The sequence below is a fragment of the Cryptomeria japonica genome, chromosome 6, assembly GCF_030272615.1.
Source record: "Cryptomeria japonica chromosome 6, Sugi_1.0, whole genome shotgun sequence".
In the NCBI taxonomy this organism is placed as follows: Eukaryota; Viridiplantae; Streptophyta; class Pinopsida; order Cupressales; family Cupressaceae; genus Cryptomeria; species Cryptomeria japonica.
In genome coordinates this window covers 566,485,415-566,508,904 of record NC_081410.1, presented here as the reverse complement: position 1 = coordinate 566,508,904, position 23,490 = coordinate 566,485,415, and the positions used below count along the sequence as shown (strand labels likewise).

The 23,490-nt window shown below is 32.8% G+C and overlaps 1 protein-coding gene across 1 annotated transcript; it reads left to right on the top strand.

Moving 5' to 3' along the window:
• The first annotated feature begins 20,160 nt into the window (after nucleotides 1-20,160).
• Nucleotides 20,161-22,233, top strand: LOC131049369 (pectinesterase-like). Its single transcript, XM_059207491.1, has 2 exons — nucleotides 20,161-21,288; nucleotides 21,384-22,233. The coding sequence occupies exons 1-2, from the start codon at nucleotides 20,253-20,255 to the stop codon at nucleotides 22,073-22,075; spliced, it is 1,728 nt and encodes a 575-aa protein (XP_059063474.1). The 5' UTR covers nucleotides 20,161-20,252; the 3' UTR covers nucleotides 22,076-22,233.
• Nucleotides 22,234-23,490: the final 1,257 nt, after the last annotated feature.

The window sequence follows — 23,490 nt, the reverse complement described above, 5'->3', positions numbered from 1 at the left end:
AGTGTAATCACTATCTAAATTATGGACTTAATTTTTTGTGTGACAACACTTCTACAATACCCCTAATCTTAGCAATTCCCAAAATAATATATACAATAAAATTTTTACCCCAAGAGCGTATTTGATTACTAAAAATCCCAACAAGATAGTAAAAACAATAAATTAGCCGCTAGTTCAAAAAAATCAATTTACATTACAAATGTAATAGGTAAGCGAAGATACCAACTCAATGCTGATTCGTTTGAAACATAGAGAAATATTCTATTAAATACAATCTAATCAAGAATTTGAGCTCAGATTAAGAGATCTTTGAAAACATACTCCTTAATAATTTAAAATTTGTTATATTGAAACTTTGAACTAAATTTGTGAAAGATCTACCAATTCATTAGAGGCAAATTATTCCTTCCCAACCAAAATGATGGGTGTTACCTGCTGAATTGAATTCAAATCATATTAAATAGATTAACAAATAATGGAACTAAAATGAATTGAATTTAAATTATATTAAGAGCATTAACAAACATGCTATGAGGTGGAATTAACTTACCAACAAATAGGTTATTGGCAAACGGAATAATGAAGTGATCTTGAATATCAACATGGAGGTGAATAAAAGACTTTTGTAGGATCAAATAGAGAATAGCTTAGGGAGAGCCACGGGGTAGGGTAAATGGTTCCAGATTTGACCTTTTCTCTATTTGAAAGTGAACGCCCTTCACTTTCAAAAGACATCCCAGTCAGGAAAAACAATGCAAAATGATCCGTTTCCACGTACTCTTCCATTTGCACACAAGTGACAACTTACAACATGTGATCGATAGAGATGCCGTCGAAATTAAGAAGCTCCCTGAAATCGATCTACATCAAATGGGAAAGTAAACTACATTAAAATGGATGTTTAAATGTTTGGTAGCGAATCTTTTTGATGCATTGGATTTGCATGGATAGTCTGCCATTTTCTTTATTTGAATTAGGCTAATTACAATTGTAGGAGACATCTTTATTTGAGTCAAAACTATACAAAGCGGCTATAAATGTTTGACTCTTGTACAAAATACTTTTAAAGTGACATTAATAATAAGAATAATCTGCAAGGAAGCCCACGGCAAACATGCACTGTTACATTTATTATATTCTGTTTTCTTTTATTGCAGATTGCCCTTTCTCCACGTTGCTAATAGTTGCCTGAGTCAAAAATTTATAGCCATTTTGTATAGTTTTGACTAAACATTAATTCTGTTTGTTTGTCGATGATCAGTTTCCACCTACTCTTCCATATACACACTTGCCAATTCCACGTGCTCTTCTGTGCAGACCATTTACTGCATGTGATCGACAAAAATGCCTTCGAAATTCAGAAGCAGTTCCAAGCTCCCTCGAATTGATCTACATCAAATGGATGATAAAAGTATTGTTGAACGGCTTGATGGTGAGTGCATGGATAGTCTGCCATTTTCTTTGATTAAATTATGCTTCTAGACTAAAAACAATTAAGGTCTAGTCAAGACTATACAAACAATTAAGGTCTAGTCAAGACTATACAAAGTGGCTATTAATGTTTGACTCGGTAACTATCTGGCCATGAATAGAAAAGGTGAAGCACAAAGAATCTTGTACGAAGTACTTTTAAAGTGACATCAATAACAAGAAGAATCTGCAATATAAGAGAACAGAATATAATGAATCCAAGTAAATGTCCCGTGAAGTATAACAATCACTGTAAAACTTCAACGTTGAATGTTAGTCTCTTCCACCACAAACCATTCAAATTAGGGTGGCATACGAATTCCAATGATGTTGAGTTTGAGAACGTGATGATAAGCAATCGAGAGTTTAGTAATTACACACATCATTCATTTTTGTATCTCAAATTTTGGTATCATACTATTATAAGCTCTACATCAATTGATAATGTTTACACCAATGATGTTAACTTTCTTCAATCAACAAAATCTACTTATATCTCTCCAGTACATAACAAAATCAATAAACTTACTATGCTTTTTTTGCATGCATAATAATGAGTTTTGCTAAAGAAATTTGTATCCAAAGATGGCAGCTTTTAACAATGTAACTAGCAACTTCAATGAGGCAATCTCACCTCTCTGGAATAGTTCTTGGCCTCAAATGACTATACAATCGGATTGCAAAAACTCATGGCTGTTTTCTACCATTTCTCGTCAAAATTTAGCTTTGTGATACTTAATGCAAAATACTGAAAGAGAGCCCTTCTTCAAGTCTGTACATGAAGGCCCCACCAACTTGTATCCCTTCAAATTTCAATGGTAATGTCATTCATTGGAATTAGCTTCATCAAGTATATAATCTACTTATCGCTCTCCAAAATTTACATGTTTTGTCTTTCACGTCCAAAATTTGTATTTCCTTTTGTTGATTTCTTTCTGAATATTATGGCCTCCATATGCAGCGAATCAAACAAACATTAGTGATTCCATCTTACCTTGGAAAGGTGCTTCACATTAATGGAATTATTGTGCAAGAAAACTAATCATTGTCAACCTCCGCTCATTCTCTCTGAATTCAAAATATTTCCATTTGCTTGTAATATTTACAATGCCAATTTCACATCTTTGCTACAACAGACTAATCGCCTTCCATTCACTTTGCTGGCACAAGGACTAGCAGTGCTTTGATCCAAATGAGAGCAAAACAGGATAAAAACCAAAAACAGAACTTAATACTATTGATTGAATTCAAATACAATTGGATTTACAATGCAAGCCTTTATATAGGCAATACAAATAGTTTTAAAACCGATCAACCAGCTCTAGAACTATGGTATGCAACCAACAAACTATTATATGCAACTTATTCTAATGCAATATGCCGACAAAGAGGACATATACATTAGCAACACTAAATTTAAGATACTTGTTGAAGTATAAAATTTAAATCAAGACATAGATGAAATAAAGAAATATCACATATATCTAGTCATTTTTTTTCTGAGAATAAGAGGCTAATGGAAATTTTGGAGTGGAATAATCAGATTGTCTTTGTAAGAGAGATGCTTTGGAGAAATTAGTTTGTTTATTACTAAATTACATAAGCTAAAGCATTCCTTGGAGGAAAACGAGAGGAAGATATAGTATGGAGTTATCTTTGGAAATAGAGACATGAAGAAGAAATCAAAGGAATATTGCTATGCATTTAAGAGATCCAATTTGAGTCACTTATACCTAATAAGAAGCCACTCTATATGTTTGTAAAGAATCTAAACGTGGAAGGGAGATCTCTAGCACACTAGTGACTACATTACCTATTGATGCTAGAGATCCTTTCCCTTTTATAGGTTTGATGAGTAGCATTGGGGAGTTTTTCTAGCTTGATATCTCTTAAGGGGAACTTGTACATTTCATTACAAAGGAAGATATATTATTCACAAAAGAATAGTTAATTTTTTTTTACCATTGTTTCTTTTTAATGTACACCTCATTCTATCTCCTCGAAGTTAACTTGAGTGATCCAACTCAAATTTTGATTCCAACAACCTTTCCTCCTATTCATTGTTATTATCTAAAAGAGTTTGAATGGAGAATATTTATTTTAACACATCTCAATGGATTAATATATTTTAATGCATAACTTGCTACTCTAGTTCCCTTAGGCTCCCAGGTTCTTTGAAATTGAATATTTTTCAATGGTACAAGATCAAGTGTTGGTTCCGAATGATGAATGTGTGAGATCAAATGTGCATCTCAATCCACTTAGATTTGATTTCATTTGAGAGTTTCTCTCATTTGTTATATGAAGTAGAAAAGAAGAAAAGGAATGGACTTTGTATAGAAATTTCCACGTTGTAGGAAAATGAATCAATACCATCCATTCTACATAAGATTCAAGCCCTAAATCATTTGTTGAAGCTAAAAGAATTAATGAATCCTTGAATATAAGAAAGATGGATGAATACATGGAGATAGATGAATATTAAGATTCATCATTTTTTGTGACCAACATCTTTAAATATTTATTGTATTTCTTTAGGAATACTTCTGCAACTGTAGTTCAAGGAAATATCTGAATCTTTAAAAGGAAGATCTAAAAGATAATAATGTGATCACAACTAGGAATGAGCCCATGAATACAAATGTAATATAGTTGATAAGTAACATAAATTGGGTACCTATTACCATGAAATACCTGTGTACTCGTTATATGGTTTGTCTAGAGTTGATTGCTACATAAAGGTTATTTATATTGCACATACTTATAAGGAGCTCTTGTGAGTGGATGTTCTTTTCTTTTTCCTTTTTCGTTAGTAAGATAATATAACATTATAATAATTTTATTTTTGGTAAATACTTTTTGTAAAGGTTCTGAGTCTAGTTTGTTAGTGTAGATTACTCCATCTTCTAGATAATCTTAAGGGGATAAGATTGCTTATGCACGTTTCATTTCTTTCTTACAACTGTAATTTTGTGTGTCACTAGTCTTAGATGAATTACATGTCTATTCTTAAACTACATTACCACTATTCTAGGAGGTAGTTGATCTCATTAAAATTATATTTATGTTAATCTATTGTAATTGTACATTTCAGTGGTATATTTTCTTTATCCACATATTCCATTTCTGTATCAATTTTTATTTGGTTAACTTATAAGATATACATGATAGTCTCTTATGCACCAACTAGTATCAATATTCTATCTAGTAGATCCTAATAATTCTAGCATTGTGTAATAATTGAATTTGGTTTGATTAGAAGTTTGGTTAATTTTACGTATGCAACTTGCTTTTACTCTATATTGTGTGTGTTCTTTGAACCATCTCGCATATAAATCTGCATGAAAGAATTATTTTCATTGAGTCCAACCCGTGTGCAAAAAGTCTGTCTATTTTCTTAATCAATGGTTACAAATTAAAATCTAAAGGCATGTAGTATCTCTACATGAAGTTGTGTTGTCTCTATTGAAGATGTGTGTATGACATGTGAGAAAAATAAGCCATGCTTTATTTTTTCCAGTTACAATTGTAGATCCTGCATGTAATCATTTATCATCAGAGAAGTAAGTGCATGGTTGATTATCACTTGGTGCCATTTTTTTTTCCTAGCAACCACATGAAAAATTCTGGTTCATTAATAATAAGGGTTTTTTGCATCTTTTAGAAAGCTCAAAACTTATGAAGAAAAGAAATCAGTTGTGGTTTCTTTAATCTAACAAATGGAGTAGTATTTCTTAGTTGCAATGAGCCTAAGAAAGGCATTTGTTCTATCCATTATTATCAAATTCCTCTAAGAAAGGTGTTGTACCTTGTATGGTGTCATTTTTCTCCTTTTCATGTCACATATAATGTAGCAACACAGTGATACAAAAACCAAATATTTTCCTATGCAGAAACCTTGGTGAAAAATTTCCTTGTTCCATTGTACAAATCCTTCTCATTGTGATATGGAAAATCGATCTTGGTTGGACACAACATGCAGATCTATATATTGTGATCTATAGAGCATAATATTTCATTTGTGCAAGATGCACCATTTAGAGGCCTCATTTTGTCTTTTCTACTGTGACGATATTGCTTTGTCCTGTCTTTTCATCTACAGATTTGGAGGGATTGCCATATTTCCTTAGTAGGATAAATTATGTTGATATAGATTGTGTTGAAAGTCATTTTAATCTACTAACATGACAATTTGTTTGGCAAGCGAGACCCTTTGTGTGAGGTTTTCTATTTTCAGCATGACCTCATTTTTTATGGGCTGGCTTTCATCTTTTATGATGCATGTGTTCATTTACCTGTTCATCTGAAGACAATAAATATTTTGCAACTTCATTATTTGAGGTAGACCCTAAATGTTGCTTTTCTAAAACAAAACATTTTTTTATGGTTATTCAACTTGAGCACTTCACTTGAAGGATTGAAGACGAAACCACTACATTGAAGGTGGTGAACAAAAAAAGATGAGGAATACCTTTTTTTAAACAAGTCATATTAGAGGTTAGAGGTAATGGAGGCAGAGGACATATCATCCGGAGTTATCTTCTTTCTTAGGGGTGATTCATGCATGAGAAGCATATTATTTTCTATTTTTGACCCTACAAAAAACAGGAGAAGCACATTCTTTTCCATGTGTGTCCTTGAAGAAAAGAAGGGGCTTGACATTATGTGTCCCTTCAAGGAGAAATGGGGGATAGGTTTTCTTGTGGGTACACTTGGTGTATTCATGTTTGATGGTGATTTGTACCTACTAAAGGAGGGATTGTTTCCATAGCATTGCACAAGGCATTAGACACAATTGAAGTTCAAATGTGGACTTTCATTGGAAAGATGTCTTATGTGCAGACTAGATAAGGTAGTAGGCACACTCAGAGGAAATGTGCACTTTCAGAGGAAAGGTATCTCATTGTACAAGGATGTTGGAAACACTTTATGTTGTCTCATGTTGTGCAAATTTTGCGGGTTCTACAGTTAGGAGATTCATTGATATAGTCAATTTGGAGTTTCATAGGTAAACGAGGAGGAATATTGATGAAGGCACTAAATCAAAGTCTCTAAAAGGGTTACTATAAACAACCCTTACAACATAAGCAATATGACGAGAATGTTAAATTTGATTGGATATAATAGTAAATGATTTTGTGAAAACAAAGGGTATAGTAATAACCATCAATTTTTGTTAGTCAAAATGATTTTAATTTGGAAAATATTATTTTGATATAAATATTGAATTTAGTTTTCAAAAGTATTTTAAATGTTATTGTCATTAATTTGAAATTCAAATTCAAATGGTATTTGTTATAGCCAAATTGTCTTAAACTGGAATGATTATATATTTATTTTATAAATGATGGTTTAATTAGGCTATGAGTTGTTTTTATTCCTTTAAGGTGTGTGTGGTTTAAAAACAAGTATTGAGAAAAGTTATTTGGGGTGTATTTTTACTTTGACCTTTTTGATGTGTTATTCCTTAATGTGGATTTTATTATCATGAAAGAGTTAGTTATTGAAATAGCTGCAGTTAGTTGACATTAGATTTTAAGTATATTTTGAGTGATTGTTATGATTCCTTAACATGGATGATTTAGAGTGCAAATAGATTTGTTTGAGTGTTTACTTTGATTGGTTAATTTTGGGCGTTGATTTGGTAAAGTCATTCTTGTGCAATGATGACATGTTGAATATCGGTTTATTGTGCATGTTGATTTGGTGAAGTTTTGGTTGTTGTCATACATGCTTTATTTGGGTTTTGGTCTTTTTTTTGGGTAGACCAGTTGTTCATTTCACACCTCCAATTGGTTTAACCATGGTAGAAGGTTTGTTTAATCATATTATCCTTCAGTTTTGTTTTTTTGAACTCCTAATGTTAATTGGTTTTTGTGTTTTGCCTTGGGGTTCACTGGAGGTTGTGTAGTGTCATAAAGAAGAGTGGCTATCGAGTGGGGGCCGTGGCCAAAGAGGTAGTAGGGTAACCCATCGAAAGTTGAGTAATAAGTGATAACTTAATTAAAAAATGGGGGGTTGGGTTTTACAAACATTAATCAAGATAAATTGTGCCCCTCTCTTGGTTGAGTGCTAGTACAGACTCAAGATGCAATGGGAAGGCCTGGAATGGCAAACCAACTACCTTGTCCTCATGAAAGGTTTGTTGGGTTCACAGGAGACATGGATGGGCGCCGGAGGTTTAGGAGAGTCTACTAGGGTAACCCAGGATTGGGGTCGGGGCCTATGGAGGCTTGCCAGGGTAACCCATACCAGCTATGCGATGACACTCCTACCTTATGTTCACTAGTGTATAGTCATGTGTTGGCTTTACTTGGAGCACTCTTGTGAGAGTCATGCTTATATGCTTATGTCTTGGGTGAGTGCTTGATGTACATGTGAGACCATGTGATTCTTTGTTATGGCTTGCTTGAGGGCCTTAGTTCTATCTCGTAGCACGGAGGGGTGGTTCCTTTTTGGGCCACATGGTCGGGTGGTAGTGCCACTTTCCATTGTGTATTTTGTTCATGCCTTCTTGTGATGCATTAGCTTTGCAGGTGATCTAGTTGTTATTTTTGTATTTACTCCATTCCATGTTTCAAATGGATCCTTTTGTTCTTCTCGGATCATTCATGTATATCTTGCACCCTTATGTGGTTGGTTGTATCATTTTTTTATGTACGCCTTCATGGCAGGTTGTAATTGATGTAAACTTTATGTATTTTTTGTCTTTTATTTATTAGAAGGGTCTTGCACTTGAAGCGGACCCGAAGATGTAGCCCATTAGGGGTGAACTTCGATATCAATTGGTGTTGTATGGTGTATGTGTTCATCTGGTTCCTTTTAATTTTGGATGTATGAACAGTATTATGGTCAAATTGTATAATGTAATTTAGGTGATATTAATATTAATTGTATGTATGAAGTTATTAATTTAAATGCAGTAATATGGATTATGATGAATGTAGATTTAGCGATGTAATATAACAAATGACAGATGAATATATTCATTCATGCTTAGTTTAATCTCTTGTGGAATTTAATCATTCTATCATGAGTAGGTTTAATCAATCTCATTGTTAATTGGATTAATGCACCTTAATGTTCATTGGATTAATCGAGTAATCTTCATTGGAAACCTTTTAAGATTTTGTTTTAAGTTTTTTTGCTAGTGCAACTTCTATTGCAATGTATGTCTTATACATTAGTGTGTTCTTATTAAAAAAAAATGATTTGCACTCTTTTCGAGTGTTTTTAGTAGTTTCCTTTAGGGTTAGAAGATATCTTGGAGAGGTTGGTGTGTACTTGAATGTTAGAAGATATCTTTGATGGGTAAAGGATTATGTGTAGTGGTATAGGAGGGAATTGGATGTGTTTTTATTAAGGATCTCATTGTGTGTTTTATATGATCAACTTGGATAATGACTTGTAAGAATAGTACAATAATGCAATTGCAGTGGGCATATTGAATTGACTATGTATAAATAGAATGTGTAAATGTAGAACATGTTTGATGTGCCTACATAACCACATATTAGATAAATGGTAATTTCAATTTTCCTTCTCCTCCTCATGTTTTGACATTCAATGAATAGTCATAGTTAATGATGTGTTTTTATCAATTAAGAGTAATGAGTGTTTTGCTTGAAGTTTACATGTAAGGAAAGATTGGAATTTTATTATTCTCATTTGGAGACTAAGACATTAGTGGCATCATTAATGTAAGGAAATATCATGATAAGACAAATTATATTCTTTTATATCAGAAATGAAATGAAAAATAGTACAATAAGGATGATAGGCATATAGGGAGAAATTTAGTCTTACTTGTGTGAACTTGTAGATTACGTGCATATGTGTGGAGTGATTGACTATCAAAAATTATCTCTCTTCTCTCTTTATCTAGTTATGAAGATTAAAAGAAATGCTATTAAATGATGTAATTAAAACTTAAACAGAAATAATTGATTGTGGTGATAACTTTAATAAACCCCCCCTCAAAAAATTGTATAAAATCTTGGTGAATATTAATTTTTTTCTAATAATAATAATAATGTTTATTGGTAAATCTTTCTTTTTATAAAAAAAATAAATTTTATTGGCAAATTTGTTTATATCAATTTTTTTTGGTAGAAAATATTGGCGAATCTTGGAAAATAATCATTGTATGCATTAATTAATATTTCATTTCCTTTTATTTAAAAATAATCTTTTATAAAAAAAATAAAGGCATCAAGGTTGAAATCATTAATGAGTTTAAGAGTTAGACTATACTATTTTTGGTTTCTACCATTAACATAAAATAATCTAATAGCCCTCTTTCTATTTTGTGAGATAAAATTTACAAATAATTTGTAATACTCATGGGGCTAAAAATTGCTTTTAGACCATTGGTTTTCATTCAAGTCAACAATTCAAAAGCAATTTCAAACCCCACAAGCGTTACAACTTATAGGTACATTTTACCTCATGGAATACAATGAAAGTCATTAGATTATATTTTAAATCAATGGTGGAAACAAGAGATTGTTAATATAATGTTGATATAACCCTAAAGTAACTAATAATTATGATATATTATTGGTGAATTAATTTGGATTTCTACAATAAATTATTAAATGTTGGTGAATATGATCCAATCATGTATCAAATATTGTGGCAAATCTTTAAGTTAAAAAAATTAATAAAATATATTCTCTAGCGATTTAAATAAGATTAAAATAAAAATTTGTAGAAATGTGGCGATTTGGGTCACCATAAAAGTTAAAATTATTAGCCAATTTTGATTCCCAAATTTCAAAAAATAACCAATTGGCGAATATTAGCAACTAAAGTTTTCACTGATTGATTGGTTGCAATGAATATTTAGAGGCATGTATTAAGGAGTGTCTGTTTCATTCTGCATTGAGAACCAAAGTGGGTTGTTTTGCCTATGAGTGCATAATGTCGAGTAAGTAAGTAAATGGAATACTTTTTGCATAGATTTTATAGGTAATCCATGTAGCTTAGATGATTGATAAATCATGAAGGGGGAAAAAAAAAGTATTGATTAAGATAAAATCTTATCACTACATATAGAATTTGTGTCGAGAATAGGAAATTGATATTTTGTGATTTCATTTTATTTGGAAATAGAATTCTTAGCTTCGTAAAACCTCTGTGTAATTGTTAAGAACTACAAGATTGTTGTGTTGGGTTAGTGAAAATATAGAAAAGATGTTACTTCCTTATCTTATTCGATTTATGAATTTTAGTAATATGGATAAACGATAATGTTGGGAAGGTGACACTTGTGAACTAAGATTGCATGGTATTAAAGTATAGTAGTTAGACTAATAGCCTTAGTGTCTATGGTTCATTCTCTAACACACTCAGGACGTGTGATCTTGGAAGTAGTGTAGTGGTTACTCCCTATGATGTGGCTAAAAATGGTCACTTTGTTCCGTGTTATTTTTGTTTTATTGCGACATTGTTTTGACTGTCTTTTAACTTGTGTTTTGTGGCTAAGGGGCTAGCATTTTCTTTTAAAATTTCTTATGGCAAAATGGCCACTAAACTCTTGTTCCTTTTTTATTTAAATTTGATACTTGTCATGTTTTCGATTTTGTTGATTGTCAAAATTTCTGGCATTTTTCTTATTTATCATCATATTTGGCGATCATCATTTGGATGACGTCGGGCATTTTGAATGTTTGTAATAGTTGGCCCTAGCTATGTGTTAAGTGTTATATCTATCACATTCACTTGAACCTCTTATAGTGGGTTAAGGGAGAACACCACAGAGAGTTATTCTAGGCATAATGAGGTAACTAATTAAATAACAAGATTAGTTAAGGAAATTAGTTTTTTTTCTTTGATGAAATTTTTTGAAATCGTTTGAATTATAAAATGTAGTAGAAAGACGTGTGAATTGGACCTAGTAAATAATGTGGTAGCTTTAGATAATTATTAAATATCTGTAGACTTATGGCTCATTGAGTGTTTGAAAATCCTACAAGAGTTCTAATTGAATCAAGTAGACCTTAGATGGTTGAATGTAGGTAATTATATATTCATTTCTTCTTTTGTATGAGGTTGTATCTTGTATCTAGAATGATGTTTTGATGTTGTTATTGACGTGAGTTTACACCCTAAACCTTTATTCCCTTACTTTGTATGCATTATGTACCTTAGAGGTAGTGTGCAATATTAGTTATGACTGAATTTTAAAGTTCAATTTGAGAGCATGTTATGCTTAACCTGGGAATGCAGAGAAGTGTCTATAATTAGGATGTTGCAGTAGACATGTAAATATCATTTTATGATGCTTATTGATGTAAAATAAATGTTTCCATGATTGGATAGACTAAGTTATTATGCTTTATACAATATGATATGAATATTTTTGGATAAGGATTCCTATAGAAGATCTTTTCTTGTATGAATGTAAGTTAGGATAGTAGTTCCTAGAAGCTGAATAAGGTGTTAGTATGTATAATCTAGGTAATTCGAGATAATGAATCTTGTTGTAATTCTTTTAATGCATTGATTTTTGTAATTAAGGAACATAAAAGGAAGATTGTTCAATGTTAACTAATTGATTTCGTAAAGGAGGGAAATCTTTTTGTTAAGTTAGATGACTCGGATGTTGATTTCCATACATTATTATATTGATTTTATGGATTGCAGTTCTCCTTAAGTTGAGTTATGATTTTGGGTTATGATATGTGAGTGTGATGACTTAGATGTCCTTGTTTTTCATCCTACCCTTACGACTTCCAGGAGTAAGTTGAACGCTAGTGCGAGAGAATGTAGTACCCCTACCCTGTTCAGATCTTTTTGACCTCTTTGACCAAGGTTTACTTTTATGTAGCTTACATGGATGGTTGATTTATTGTGATTGTGGTGTGTTATTCTGTTGTTCTGCTTTGCAATGTGACCAGGTGCATATGATTATGTGTTATTTTACATTGAAGAATAGATATTGAATATACAATATTTCTTATTGCTGAGTAGTTGTAAACTTTGCTTCTACATTGTACTTTATAAATTATAAAATGTTAAGTTTATTTATGTGTTACTAATGATGGACTAACAGATTTACGTTATGTGAAAGTTGATTTATGTATATGTTGTCATGTTGTGTGAAAGTGTATGGGGTGCGAGTAGATGATTTTCCTTGACTCACTTTGGTGAGACAGGGAACGTCATGATTCTCCTTCACAAGTGTGTTTATTGTGTTTGTGTATATATGTATACGTGGTTCGGTGATGCAGGAAATTATAGGTACAAGTACCGTGTAGGTATGAGGAATCATCTCCACTTGGTTCCACAGGTCTGAGTGTACTTAATTAACCTAATGGAAGTAGAGGAGGTAGTTCTAAGGTCCTAATGTTAACCCTAGCCTTGCTCAATTGTGAGCATCGTCAATATTTTGTTTGCCTTGTTGATTTGCCAAGTAGGCCACTTTTCCAACATTGGTATGTGTGTCATGTTCTATTTTGGATTCAGTTGAGTGTTAAGTGTTATGAGTTTTGTGTGTTTAATTATTCTCTTCTTGAGTAGTTAAGGGGAATTTAATATGTGTTGTGTTGATTAAAGGCAATTAAGAATAAATTATATTAGAATCATTTTTGTGGTTAATTAGTTAATAAAATATTTTTTAATTGTCTAAGTTAGAGTGAATGATGAATTATTAGTGAAAGTTCAATTATATTTGGCTTGAGTAATTGTTTTAAAAAAAAAGAACATTTTTTTTGTAATTTGATAAATCAAATTCTATTAAGCTAGCAAAATTAGAGTATTTATTTATTACCATATGGTGGAATAAAATGTGTGTTATGCATATTTGAACAATTAGTATTATTTTCCAAAATTTGGAGATTTCCAACCCTACAATGGATTTTTGAATTTTTTATTGGGAAGGATTTGCTTGAAGAGATTTTGTGGGTAGGAGCTTGTTGGATTTGAGTGGAAAAACTCTTGTTGCTACTCAATTTTCATGAGTTCTTTCAGAGTCTTTGGCTCCATGTTTCATTTTGAAATTCTTCAACTTGAAGGTGAGTTTTATTTGATTTTATCCCTTGATTCTGTATGAAAGTGTATAATTTTTGTTGCAAATGGATAGCAAATGGATTTAGAACCTTTCTCCAACTTGAAAATTGGATTTTAGTTTAGATATGAATTTGTATATTTCAATTTTTAAAATGAGAGTTGCTTTGGGGAAAGTGAATTTTACTTCAAAAGTGTGATGTTGTTCACCCATCAACCAATGGGGTTTAAGGATTTTTTGATTTGGGAAGTTTTAATTTTTTGAGTTTTTGGAGGTCCATCAATGGTGGATGGCCTCCAAAACTTGGTTATTGGTCTCCTTAGACTTTAAAAAAAATGTGAATCTGATGTTTTAAATATGAAATTATTATGTGGATTAATGATATTATATATGAAAATATCATTTGTGGATTGAACTGGATCCGTTCTCCTAGCGTTAGGGCCAATTGAGTAGTTGAATACATGTGCTGGAAATGCATTGTTGCCATGAGTTTTTTTGTGTAAAAAAAAAAAACTCAGTGAAAAAAAAATCATAGTAAATGTTATTTCCTGTGCAATGGGTACTATTTTATATTGTTTTTAATTCAATTTAAATATATATTTATAATTTCTAATTTTTATTCGGAAAATGGTGATAGAGGAAATTCGGTTTTTAAAAGAAATATCAGTTTAGTATTGAATATATAAATATATATTTATACTATGTATTTTAAATTAGGTAAATGAAGAGAATGTTAAATTTGATTGGATATAATAGTAAATGATTTTGTGAAAACAAAGGCTATAGGAATAACCATCAATTTTTGTTAGTCGAAATGATTTTAATTTGGAAAAGATTATTTTGATTTAAATATTGAACTTAGTTTTCAAAAGTATTTTAAATGTTATTGTCAGTAATTTGAAATTCGAATTCAAATGGTATTTGTTATAGACAAATTGGCTTAAATTGAAATGATTATATATTTGTTTATAAATGATGGCTTAATTAGGCTACGAGTTGTTGTTATTCCTTTAAGGTGTGTGGTTTAAAATCAAGTATTGAGCAAAGTTATTTGGGGTGTATGTTTACTTGGACCCTTTTGATGTGTTATTCCTTAATGTGGATTTTATCATCATGAAAGAGTCAGTTATTGAAATAGCTACAATTAGTTGACATTGGATTTTAAGTATATTTTGAGTGATTGTTATGATTCCTTAACATGGATGATTTAAAGTGCAAGTAGATTCATTTGAGTGTTTACTCTGATTGGTGAATTTTTGGTGTTGATTTGGTAAAGTCATTCTTGTCTCATAATGGCATGTCGTTGAATATCAGTTTATTGTGCAAGTTGAGTTGGTTAAGTTTTGGTTGTGGTCGTACATGCTTTATTGTGGTTTTGGTCTTGTTTTTTGGATAGACTAGTTGTTCGTTTCACACCTCCAATTGGTTTAACTATGGTAGAAGGTTTGTTCAATCATATTGTCTTTTAGGTTTTTTTTTTTAACTCCTTATGTTAGTTGGCTTTTGTGCTTTGTCTTGGGGTTCTTTGGAGGTTGTGTAGTATCATAAAGAAGAGTGGTTTTCGAGTGGGGGCCACGGCCAAAGAGATAGCAGGGTAACCCATAGAAAGTTGAGTAATAAGTAATACAAGAGTTCCAAGGGCAATTACCGATCGATCGATCGAGAATTAGATAATCAATCTTTGATAAACCTTTCGACAAGATAACTCTGATGCTTTCTTATTCCCTTAAAACTATTGATTGGTTACTCTCACTTCATCTAGATTTTCTTCTCTATTTTATCTTCAACCTCCACTCTCCCGTTGTCAAACTCAACAGCTGGGAGGATGTCGAATTCGTATGCCGCCTAAAATTTTGAAGAGGAAGACAACAGCATTCAACGTTGAATTTTCACAGCGATTGTAATTTTGCACGAGACATTTGCTGGATATTCTTCTTCTTATTAATATCATTTAAAGCGTTTTGTATAAGACTGTTCGTACTACGGGCTTTGTCCATGCTGCTTTTCATGACCGGATAGTTACTCGAGTCAAACATTTATAGTCGTTTTGTATAGTTTTGACTAAACATTAATTGTCATTAGTCGTTGATGAATATAGATAACGTAAGGGGCATATATCCGGAATTCACATCTCCTTCAATTGTAATTCAAATAAATAAAATGGTAGACCATCCATGCAACTAATTCAACCAAAGTTTTTCCAAAAAGAGTTGTTACCGTATATTCAAACATCCATTTCAAAGTAGTTTATGTTCTATTTTTATGTAGATTCATTCCAGAGAACTTGGAGTGAATTCTACACAATTTAGAATTGCTTTTCATTTTCGTTAACCTACCAATTTTTCGTTAGTGGATTGTGCAAATAGAAGACGTTTCTATTGGTCACGTGGAGTAAGTTTTTGTGTGTACGAAATAGTGCATGGAACTGAGAAGCTCAAATAACAAAAAGGGGCAAATCTCAAACCACTTCGTCTAGCCCATGGCTCTCCTAAAGCTATTGTTATCCACGTGTACCTTTTGTAAGAAACTCGCGCAAAGTGAACAAAATTGTTATAAGAAGGAAAGACCCACATGTGGCTTTTGTAAGAAAGAGGGGCATGCTGAATACAATTGTTACACGAAGGTGTAAATTCATGAGTGAAATAAATTAATCAAGGAGAATCAAGTTTATATTCCTTCTTCTAGTTCATTTTATTCTTATTTTGAGGACCATGTCTTGGTGAATCATCACTCATGCACCTAGGTATGTTGGATGGATTATTAATTCAGGAGCTTTAATTCACTTCATCTATCAAGTTGATTCCATGATTCCATGTTTTCCTGGAGAACCACTTCAAGGTAGACTCTTGATTGCAAACAATCAGCTTGTTCACGTTGCTATTGTTGGTAATAATGGCTTAAGTACAGGTTCAATAGTTAATGTTTATTGAATTCCTAACATCACTCATAATCTTCTATCAGTATATCAGATTACACAACAAGGCTACACAATTGAGTTCACTCCACATTCGGTGTTCATTGGTCATCCCACATGAAAGGTTTTTGTAGTTGGTAGTGCTAATCATCAGTCCAAGGTGTTTACCTTTGATCACTCCATTGATGATGACAATAATCCATATGTTCCTTTGACTCCTTCATCCAGTGTGAGGAGTAATTCAGTTCCTCTTAATGGGTTTGTGGATCTACTCATGATTCTCCTATCTCCCGCTACATCAAAGTTGATAGTTCACATAGATTCCAAAACTTCGAAACAATTGGAAATATTTGGTTTTTCAAATTTGTGGTTCTAGGATGGTTTCATTTTAGGACTTTTCAAATTGTCTACTCATTCTTCTCCTTCAAATTTGGAGGACGTGTTGGAGGAGGCATCACTTCTCTTTGCAATTTTCATAAATAAATAATTATGATGAGATCATATTTTATTGGTAGGCCAATACAAATCTCATGATTTATTATTTTTTAAATTTATACAATACATTTTATTAGTTGTGAATATTAATAATCAATATTAACAGCTTTGGAGTCATGTCTATAAAAGATTAAATTAACACATAATCATAGCTATTGAAACATGGTAAAGTAATCTATTATATATATTTTCCCAACCTTGAAACATTAAATTAACATATAACAACTGCCTTACCCCATTCAAGGGCATGTCCCAATCTTTTCCTTAAAAGAACTTAATTGAAATTAAGATAACTTAAGAGAAACAAAATTAACCTGAACTGGATGCAACTTTAAAGCTAAAAGAATAGTGTTCATTTTACCATTTACAACAACTCTCTAATAAATGTAAATGAAAATTACTCCATATCTAGACTGTTAATGCATGCAAATTATAGCATCCAAGATATTTGTGTCACAACCACACATTATTTACACTGCACAAAAGTTATAGAACTACAAAAGAGAAAACAAGATTTATGTGATATTCAATAACACGATTCATTGGGAATAACAACACTAGAAAGATAACCTTAAATTTAATATTACAAGAACTTCAATGCATATTTTGAATTTCTTTTGTTTTGCTAGTTTATAATATAATTAAATAAAAAATAAGGACATGTTAAGATTATGATAATTTTGGGTACCCATTTATAATTGACATCTTCTTTACCAAAAAATAATGATACCATTTCTTGTGTATTATTTTGATGAATTAAATCCATCTCTTGATCAATAGCACTTTACCATTTTTCTTTTATTATTTCTTCCTTAGCAAAAATTAATTCATGGGAACATGGAGAAAAAATATCTTTATTTTGATGAGTTAAATCCATCTCTTGATCAATAGCACTTTATCATTTTTCTTTATTATTTGTTCCTTAGAAAAGATTAATTCATGAGCACATGTAGAAAAAATATTATTAATGCATAACTAAACTTGTAGCCTGATGATTTGATGGGCGTTTTCCTTTCTCATTATATTAGTGTACTAGATAATGATATTGAATTTGGATAATCCAATCCTTCTTGTTCTTTTATTGATTCGTTAATATTGTATTGTTTTATCTCAAACTTTTGGGGTAAATATGATTATGTATCACTATTATTTTTGTATTCTATTAGATCAATATGATGAAAAATTAGAATGTTAGACTCTTAAAAAAGACATCTCTACATATAAATTCTTTTCTCGTTAAGATCATATAATCATTAGATTTACTATATGAAAAAAGGATGCATTTTGAACCCTTATCATCAAATTTCCTTATTTTCTCTTTTTAAATATGTTTATATGATTATTTCCCAAAAAATATCATATTCTTAGGTGGTGGTTTCTTTTTCCACTGTGGTTCTTCGAGAAGATATCCTTTATAAGGTTTTAGTTAAACTTTCTATTAATCAAATAAGTTATTATATTAATTTATTCTCATCATTATTTGTCTTAATCATTGCATGCCTTAATCATTTATTTAATGTTTTCTTGACGTGTCCTATGCATCATTTTTACTACTCCATATCATTGTTGAGTATATAAAGGCAAACTTAGCAACTTCCTCATTGATAAATCTATTAAATTAATTAAATAATTCATAATTATCTTCTCGCAAGTTAAATTTATCTTTTATTTAGAAACTTCTTATTTTCATTTATCTACTTAATAAATTAAATATTTAATTATGATCATCCTAAGAGTTTGAAATGATAATTTTCTGCTTTCATTTGAGTTAAACCCACAAGCAATCTAGTCAAATATTGGTCTTTAATCTTATCCTCATTCTTAATTTTATTTTTCATAAGATTCTTAAAATACGATCATTCCTTTGTCATTTTTTCTATGCCAAGTCTTTATCCAAGTGTACTCTATTGAAATCCATTATCATTAAATACGATGTTACGCTCTTGAGTCACATACATATTACTAATGAACAAGTTAGTACAACAAGTTTTTTCTGACGTATATAACTTGAGACTATTAAATACGAATCGAACTAGCAGCCGCACGGTTTTGTGGTGCAACAAGCAACCGATAGGCGGAAGGATTTGTTATATATTTCTTCTTCTTGAAACGTTCACGTTCAAAATGATCAAAATGATTGCGGCAATAACAAACCATTCCTTTTCTTTATTCATAAAATGATGTCTTCCCCATTGAGACTACTTACTCTTAAATTGCTCTTAAATTGAAAGACAATTTTTCTTTTTAATTTAACTTCAACCCATCTATTAGATTTTTTCCATATGTAATAATAATTCTTCCAAGACATAGCCAATTTTCCACTTAATAAACTGTTATGATTTGAATCATCCAAAACCTGATACATCTAACGTAACTGAAATCTTATCTTATTTATGAATCAAATAGTCGAAGTTGAAGAATCTTATCTTGATTTATGAATCATTCAAATGGTTGAAGTCGTCTGATTTATAGATTCACATAACTGTACATCTCAGCTGTGGCTTTATGATAAGAAGAGCTATTTAAGAAATACGATCAAATAGAATTTGTGTTTCTAACGCAGTCGAGGAAATTTCCCTCATACTATTCAACCTAATCGATAGAGATGAAAAAGTAAACAGAATCCAGAAGTGTGAACTGTCAAAGGAATTTCGTCTATAGTGTTCAACACATTTTTGCTTTCCTAATTTATGCTGACGAAAAAAACTGTATACGCAGTCGTGCGCTGACCAATAACTTTATAAGGAAAATAACTGTTTAAGGAAAGAACTTTCTGATCGATAAGCCCTTCCATGACATAATTAGGGCAAATTATGGTATAAGGAAAGCATGATTTTAAACTGGCTGCTAACATGCTTAACCTATGGTCAACTTGATTACAGAGAGTCTTGTACGAATTACTTGATGGAATATAGCTATATTGCAAACTTGTTGTAGGCTTTTTCAATCCAAGTAGGCGATGATGCAGTGCAAACGCAATGAGAAATCAACGCTGAATGCTACTCTTAATTTTATGCGGCACGAGATTCTGTCGAATACTTGGTTCTCGTAGCTGCTGTATTTGACAATAATAGAGTTTAGATTGAAGTAAAAGAGAAAAAGGAAATCTACGACAAGCAATTGGCTACGTAAAAGAGAATAAGAATTTCATGGCACCACCGGAGTTATCGTTTCGATACTGATTGTCCAATTCCCGGTAGATTACAACTATCTCACGGAATCCCATCCTATAAGGTGCGACGCTTGGCACATTGGAGATTCAAACCATCCATTACATTTCTCCCAGGAAGCTTTAAGCTTGCTTTCTTACAATTCGAATTCTGTCCTCGCCTGTGAAACAACAGAAGCATTGGCTTAACAAAAATGAAGATTGGTTATGCCAGAGTTGATGAAGAGAAAGCAGAAAATTCGAAAAGCAGAGGCGTGGTAGTTGCTCTGACGTCAATTCTCGTTGTGGCCGCACTCGTGTTTGTGGCAGTCAGTGCTTCTGTGGGCTCAAACTACAACGCTCATCATCATCGTCATGCTTGGAGAACGGTCTCCAAAGTGGCGAGCTCGGCGTGTAGCAAAGCCCGTTATCCCGAGCGATGTATCTCGTCCATGGCTTCCTATCCTGCTTATCAGACCGCCAAGCTTGACGATCTCACTAACTTCGCTTTTCAAGTGAGCTTGCAAAGGGCTCAGAAAGCCCACGAGTTCGCCCTCACTCTCCAAAACAATGTGATGAATGAAAGAGAGCGCGCGGCCTGGCAAGATTGTTTGGAGCTCTTCGAAGATACCATCGATCGTCTCAACGTCTGTTCGAACAACGGGTCCTTAGACACAGACTCCCCCATTTGGTTGAGTGCAGCTCTGACAAACCAGGAAACCTGCTTGAACGGATTTCGTGATCTCAATTTGCGTGCCACCAATCCCATCAGGGCTCTCCTGTCGTCCAGAGCCGTTAATTTGTCAGAATTAGTGAGCAACTCGCTCTCCATGTTCATGCTCTCCACTTTGGCTCCCACGACCATTAACAACCGCCGCCTGCTATCTTTAAGCAACGGAGATTTCCATTCCCACCGTGGCCGTGAAAGTAAAGATGGATTTCCCGAATGGCTGTCAGCGGGAGATCGCAAGCTATTGCAGGCCTCAAGCCCGGCCAGCCAAGCGAATGCTGTGGTAGCCCAAGACGGTTCCGGCAATTACCGAACAATCGCCGAAGCAATCAACGCTGTGCCTGAGCAGAGCAGCAAGAGATATATCATCTACATTAAGGCGGGAACTTACAAGGAGAACATCGACATATCCAACAAGATAACCAATTTGATGTTGGTGGGAGACGGCAAGGATAAAACTGTTGTGACTGGAAGCAAGAGCGTCCAAGACGGCGTCACTACCTTCAAAACTGCAACTGTGGGTAAGACTTCAAAACCAGGAGATAGTAGTTTAGAATTCGCCCAAATGAATTTTGTGATTGATTTTGTATTTGTGTGTTTTTGTGTGCACTTGCAGCTGTTTCTGGCAATGGATTCGTGGCAAGAGATATGACGTTCGAGAACACGGCAGGGGCGGAGAAGCACCAGGCCGTGGCACTTCGAGTGGGGTCTGACCAGTCGGCCGTGTACCGGTGCAGCATCAAAGGCTACCAAGACACTTTGTATGTCTACTCCCTCCGCCAATTCTACCGCGAAGTGGATATCTACGGCACCGTGGATTTCATCTTCGGCAACGCTGCGGTCGTCATCCAGAACAGCAATATCATCGCCCGACGTCCCATGAGCAACCAGATCAACACAATCACTGCCCAGGCAAGAACAGATCCTAATGAAAACACCGGAATTTCCGTCCAGAATTGCGTAGTGTCAGCGTCTTCTGATCTCGAAGCTGTGAAAGGATCCATCAAGACATACCTGGGGAGGCCGTGGAGGGAATACTCTCGCACTGTGTTTATGCAATCCACTCTGGGCGATCACATAGACCCTGCTGGTTGGTTGGAATGGGACGGCAATTTCGCTCTCAGCACGTTATACTACGGGGAATACAGCAACACCGGAGGTGGCGCAGGAACGTCAAAACGTGTGAATTGGCCTGGGTTTCATGTGATCAGCAGTGCCACTGAAGCCGCCAAGTTCACAGTTGCTCAATTAATCTCTGGGACCTCATGGATTCTAGCTACAGGAGTCGCTTATACTTCAGGCTTGTAACTGATATTTAAGATATATCTGTTTACAGTATTTTTTATTGCTATTCAATTTGTTGTGTAAACATCGCGAATAATTTGCTTACGCCATCGCAGCCATCTGCCACTCATTTATTCTCAGTCAAACAGTGTAAATAAACACGAATTCCCATGTACCTTTGCTTGCTGTCCTTGCAGTAATCTATGGAATAATATGGAAGCGCAAATATTTAATTAAAGATGATGGGGAGTCTTATTCGTTTCTAATTAAAATGTAAATAAATGTATGAGAAAATGTGTTGAGTGCAAGGTGCTTTTAAAAGATATTTTTAAAAGTTTGGACAAATAGATTATTAAATGTTAAATAATGATCAAATTTTTGTTATTGTTATATTTATTTTTTAAATTTAGTAAATAATTAATTTAAAGAAACGATGTTAAACTCGTCATATATCTTTGTTTGTTTTCTCTACAACAATAGAACAAGCTTTGTCAATACAATATCAAATTAAAGATATCGAGGAGTCTTATTTATTTCTGAATTATAATGATGGAAAATAAAAATAAAAAAACCCTTTCATATTATAAAAATATTATTGACCTACCATTTTACCATTAAAGGGTTGATGCAAATGTTATATATGCATTTATTTTAGTGGAGAAGGGCCAATTATTATGAGGGTTAGCTATTTGATAATGTACAATGAGCTAACGAGGATTATTGGATATTTTTGGTGGAAACCTTACCATTCCTTTTAGTTTCAACCCTTAGGAAAATTGTATCTCTTTTTCTCGTGAATCTCTTTATAGTTAATAAAAATGTGTGATTTCTTTTTAACCTATTGTGTTATTGTTGAGTCTATTCACTCTAGTGATTGAAACACTTTCTCTTTTTTTTTTATCATCTACTTTCTTTTGGTCTACTTTCCTTTATTCCTTCTTTTCATCTACATTCCACTAGTTAGGATCCATCTAAATAGATCATTTGTATAAAACCTAGCTCCATAAAATAATTTTATTCTCTTGGATTATGATCCTCATAGGTAATGTTTTATTTCTATCTTCTATTCATCTTTCCATTTACCTCTATCAAGGGACGAGTGAGAGCTCATCATTTTGTTTTAAAGAAGCCATTTTATAATCTTGTGAGTTGACTTATAGACAATGTCACACACCTACACGTCTTTCCAATGTTTTTGGTCATGTGTAGTGCATTGGCTATTGTCAAGACCTTTAGACCTCTCAATTTTTAATTTTGAATATGTTTGGCAAGACTCATCCTAGATTCTAGTTAAGGTTGGTGTAATATCAACCATTTTCATTTTTAATCCTTTCAATCTTACCAAGAAATTATACTTGATCATGAATCTAGAATCTATTAAATAATTTTTGGTGAGGATTCATGGTTATTTACTCTGTTTAAGTATTTTATTATAGCCT

Bases quoted from the DNA above. Each gene is read 5' to 3' on its own strand.
- LOC131049369 (XM_059207491.1), top strand. From the start codon at position 20,253: ATGAAGATTGGTTATGCCAGAGTTGATGAAGAGAAAGCAGAAAATTCG. The intron at 21,289-21,383 runs GTAAGACTTCAA...GTGCACTTGCAG, and splicing joins CTTCAAAACTGCAACTGTGG to CTGTTTCTGGCAATGGATTC.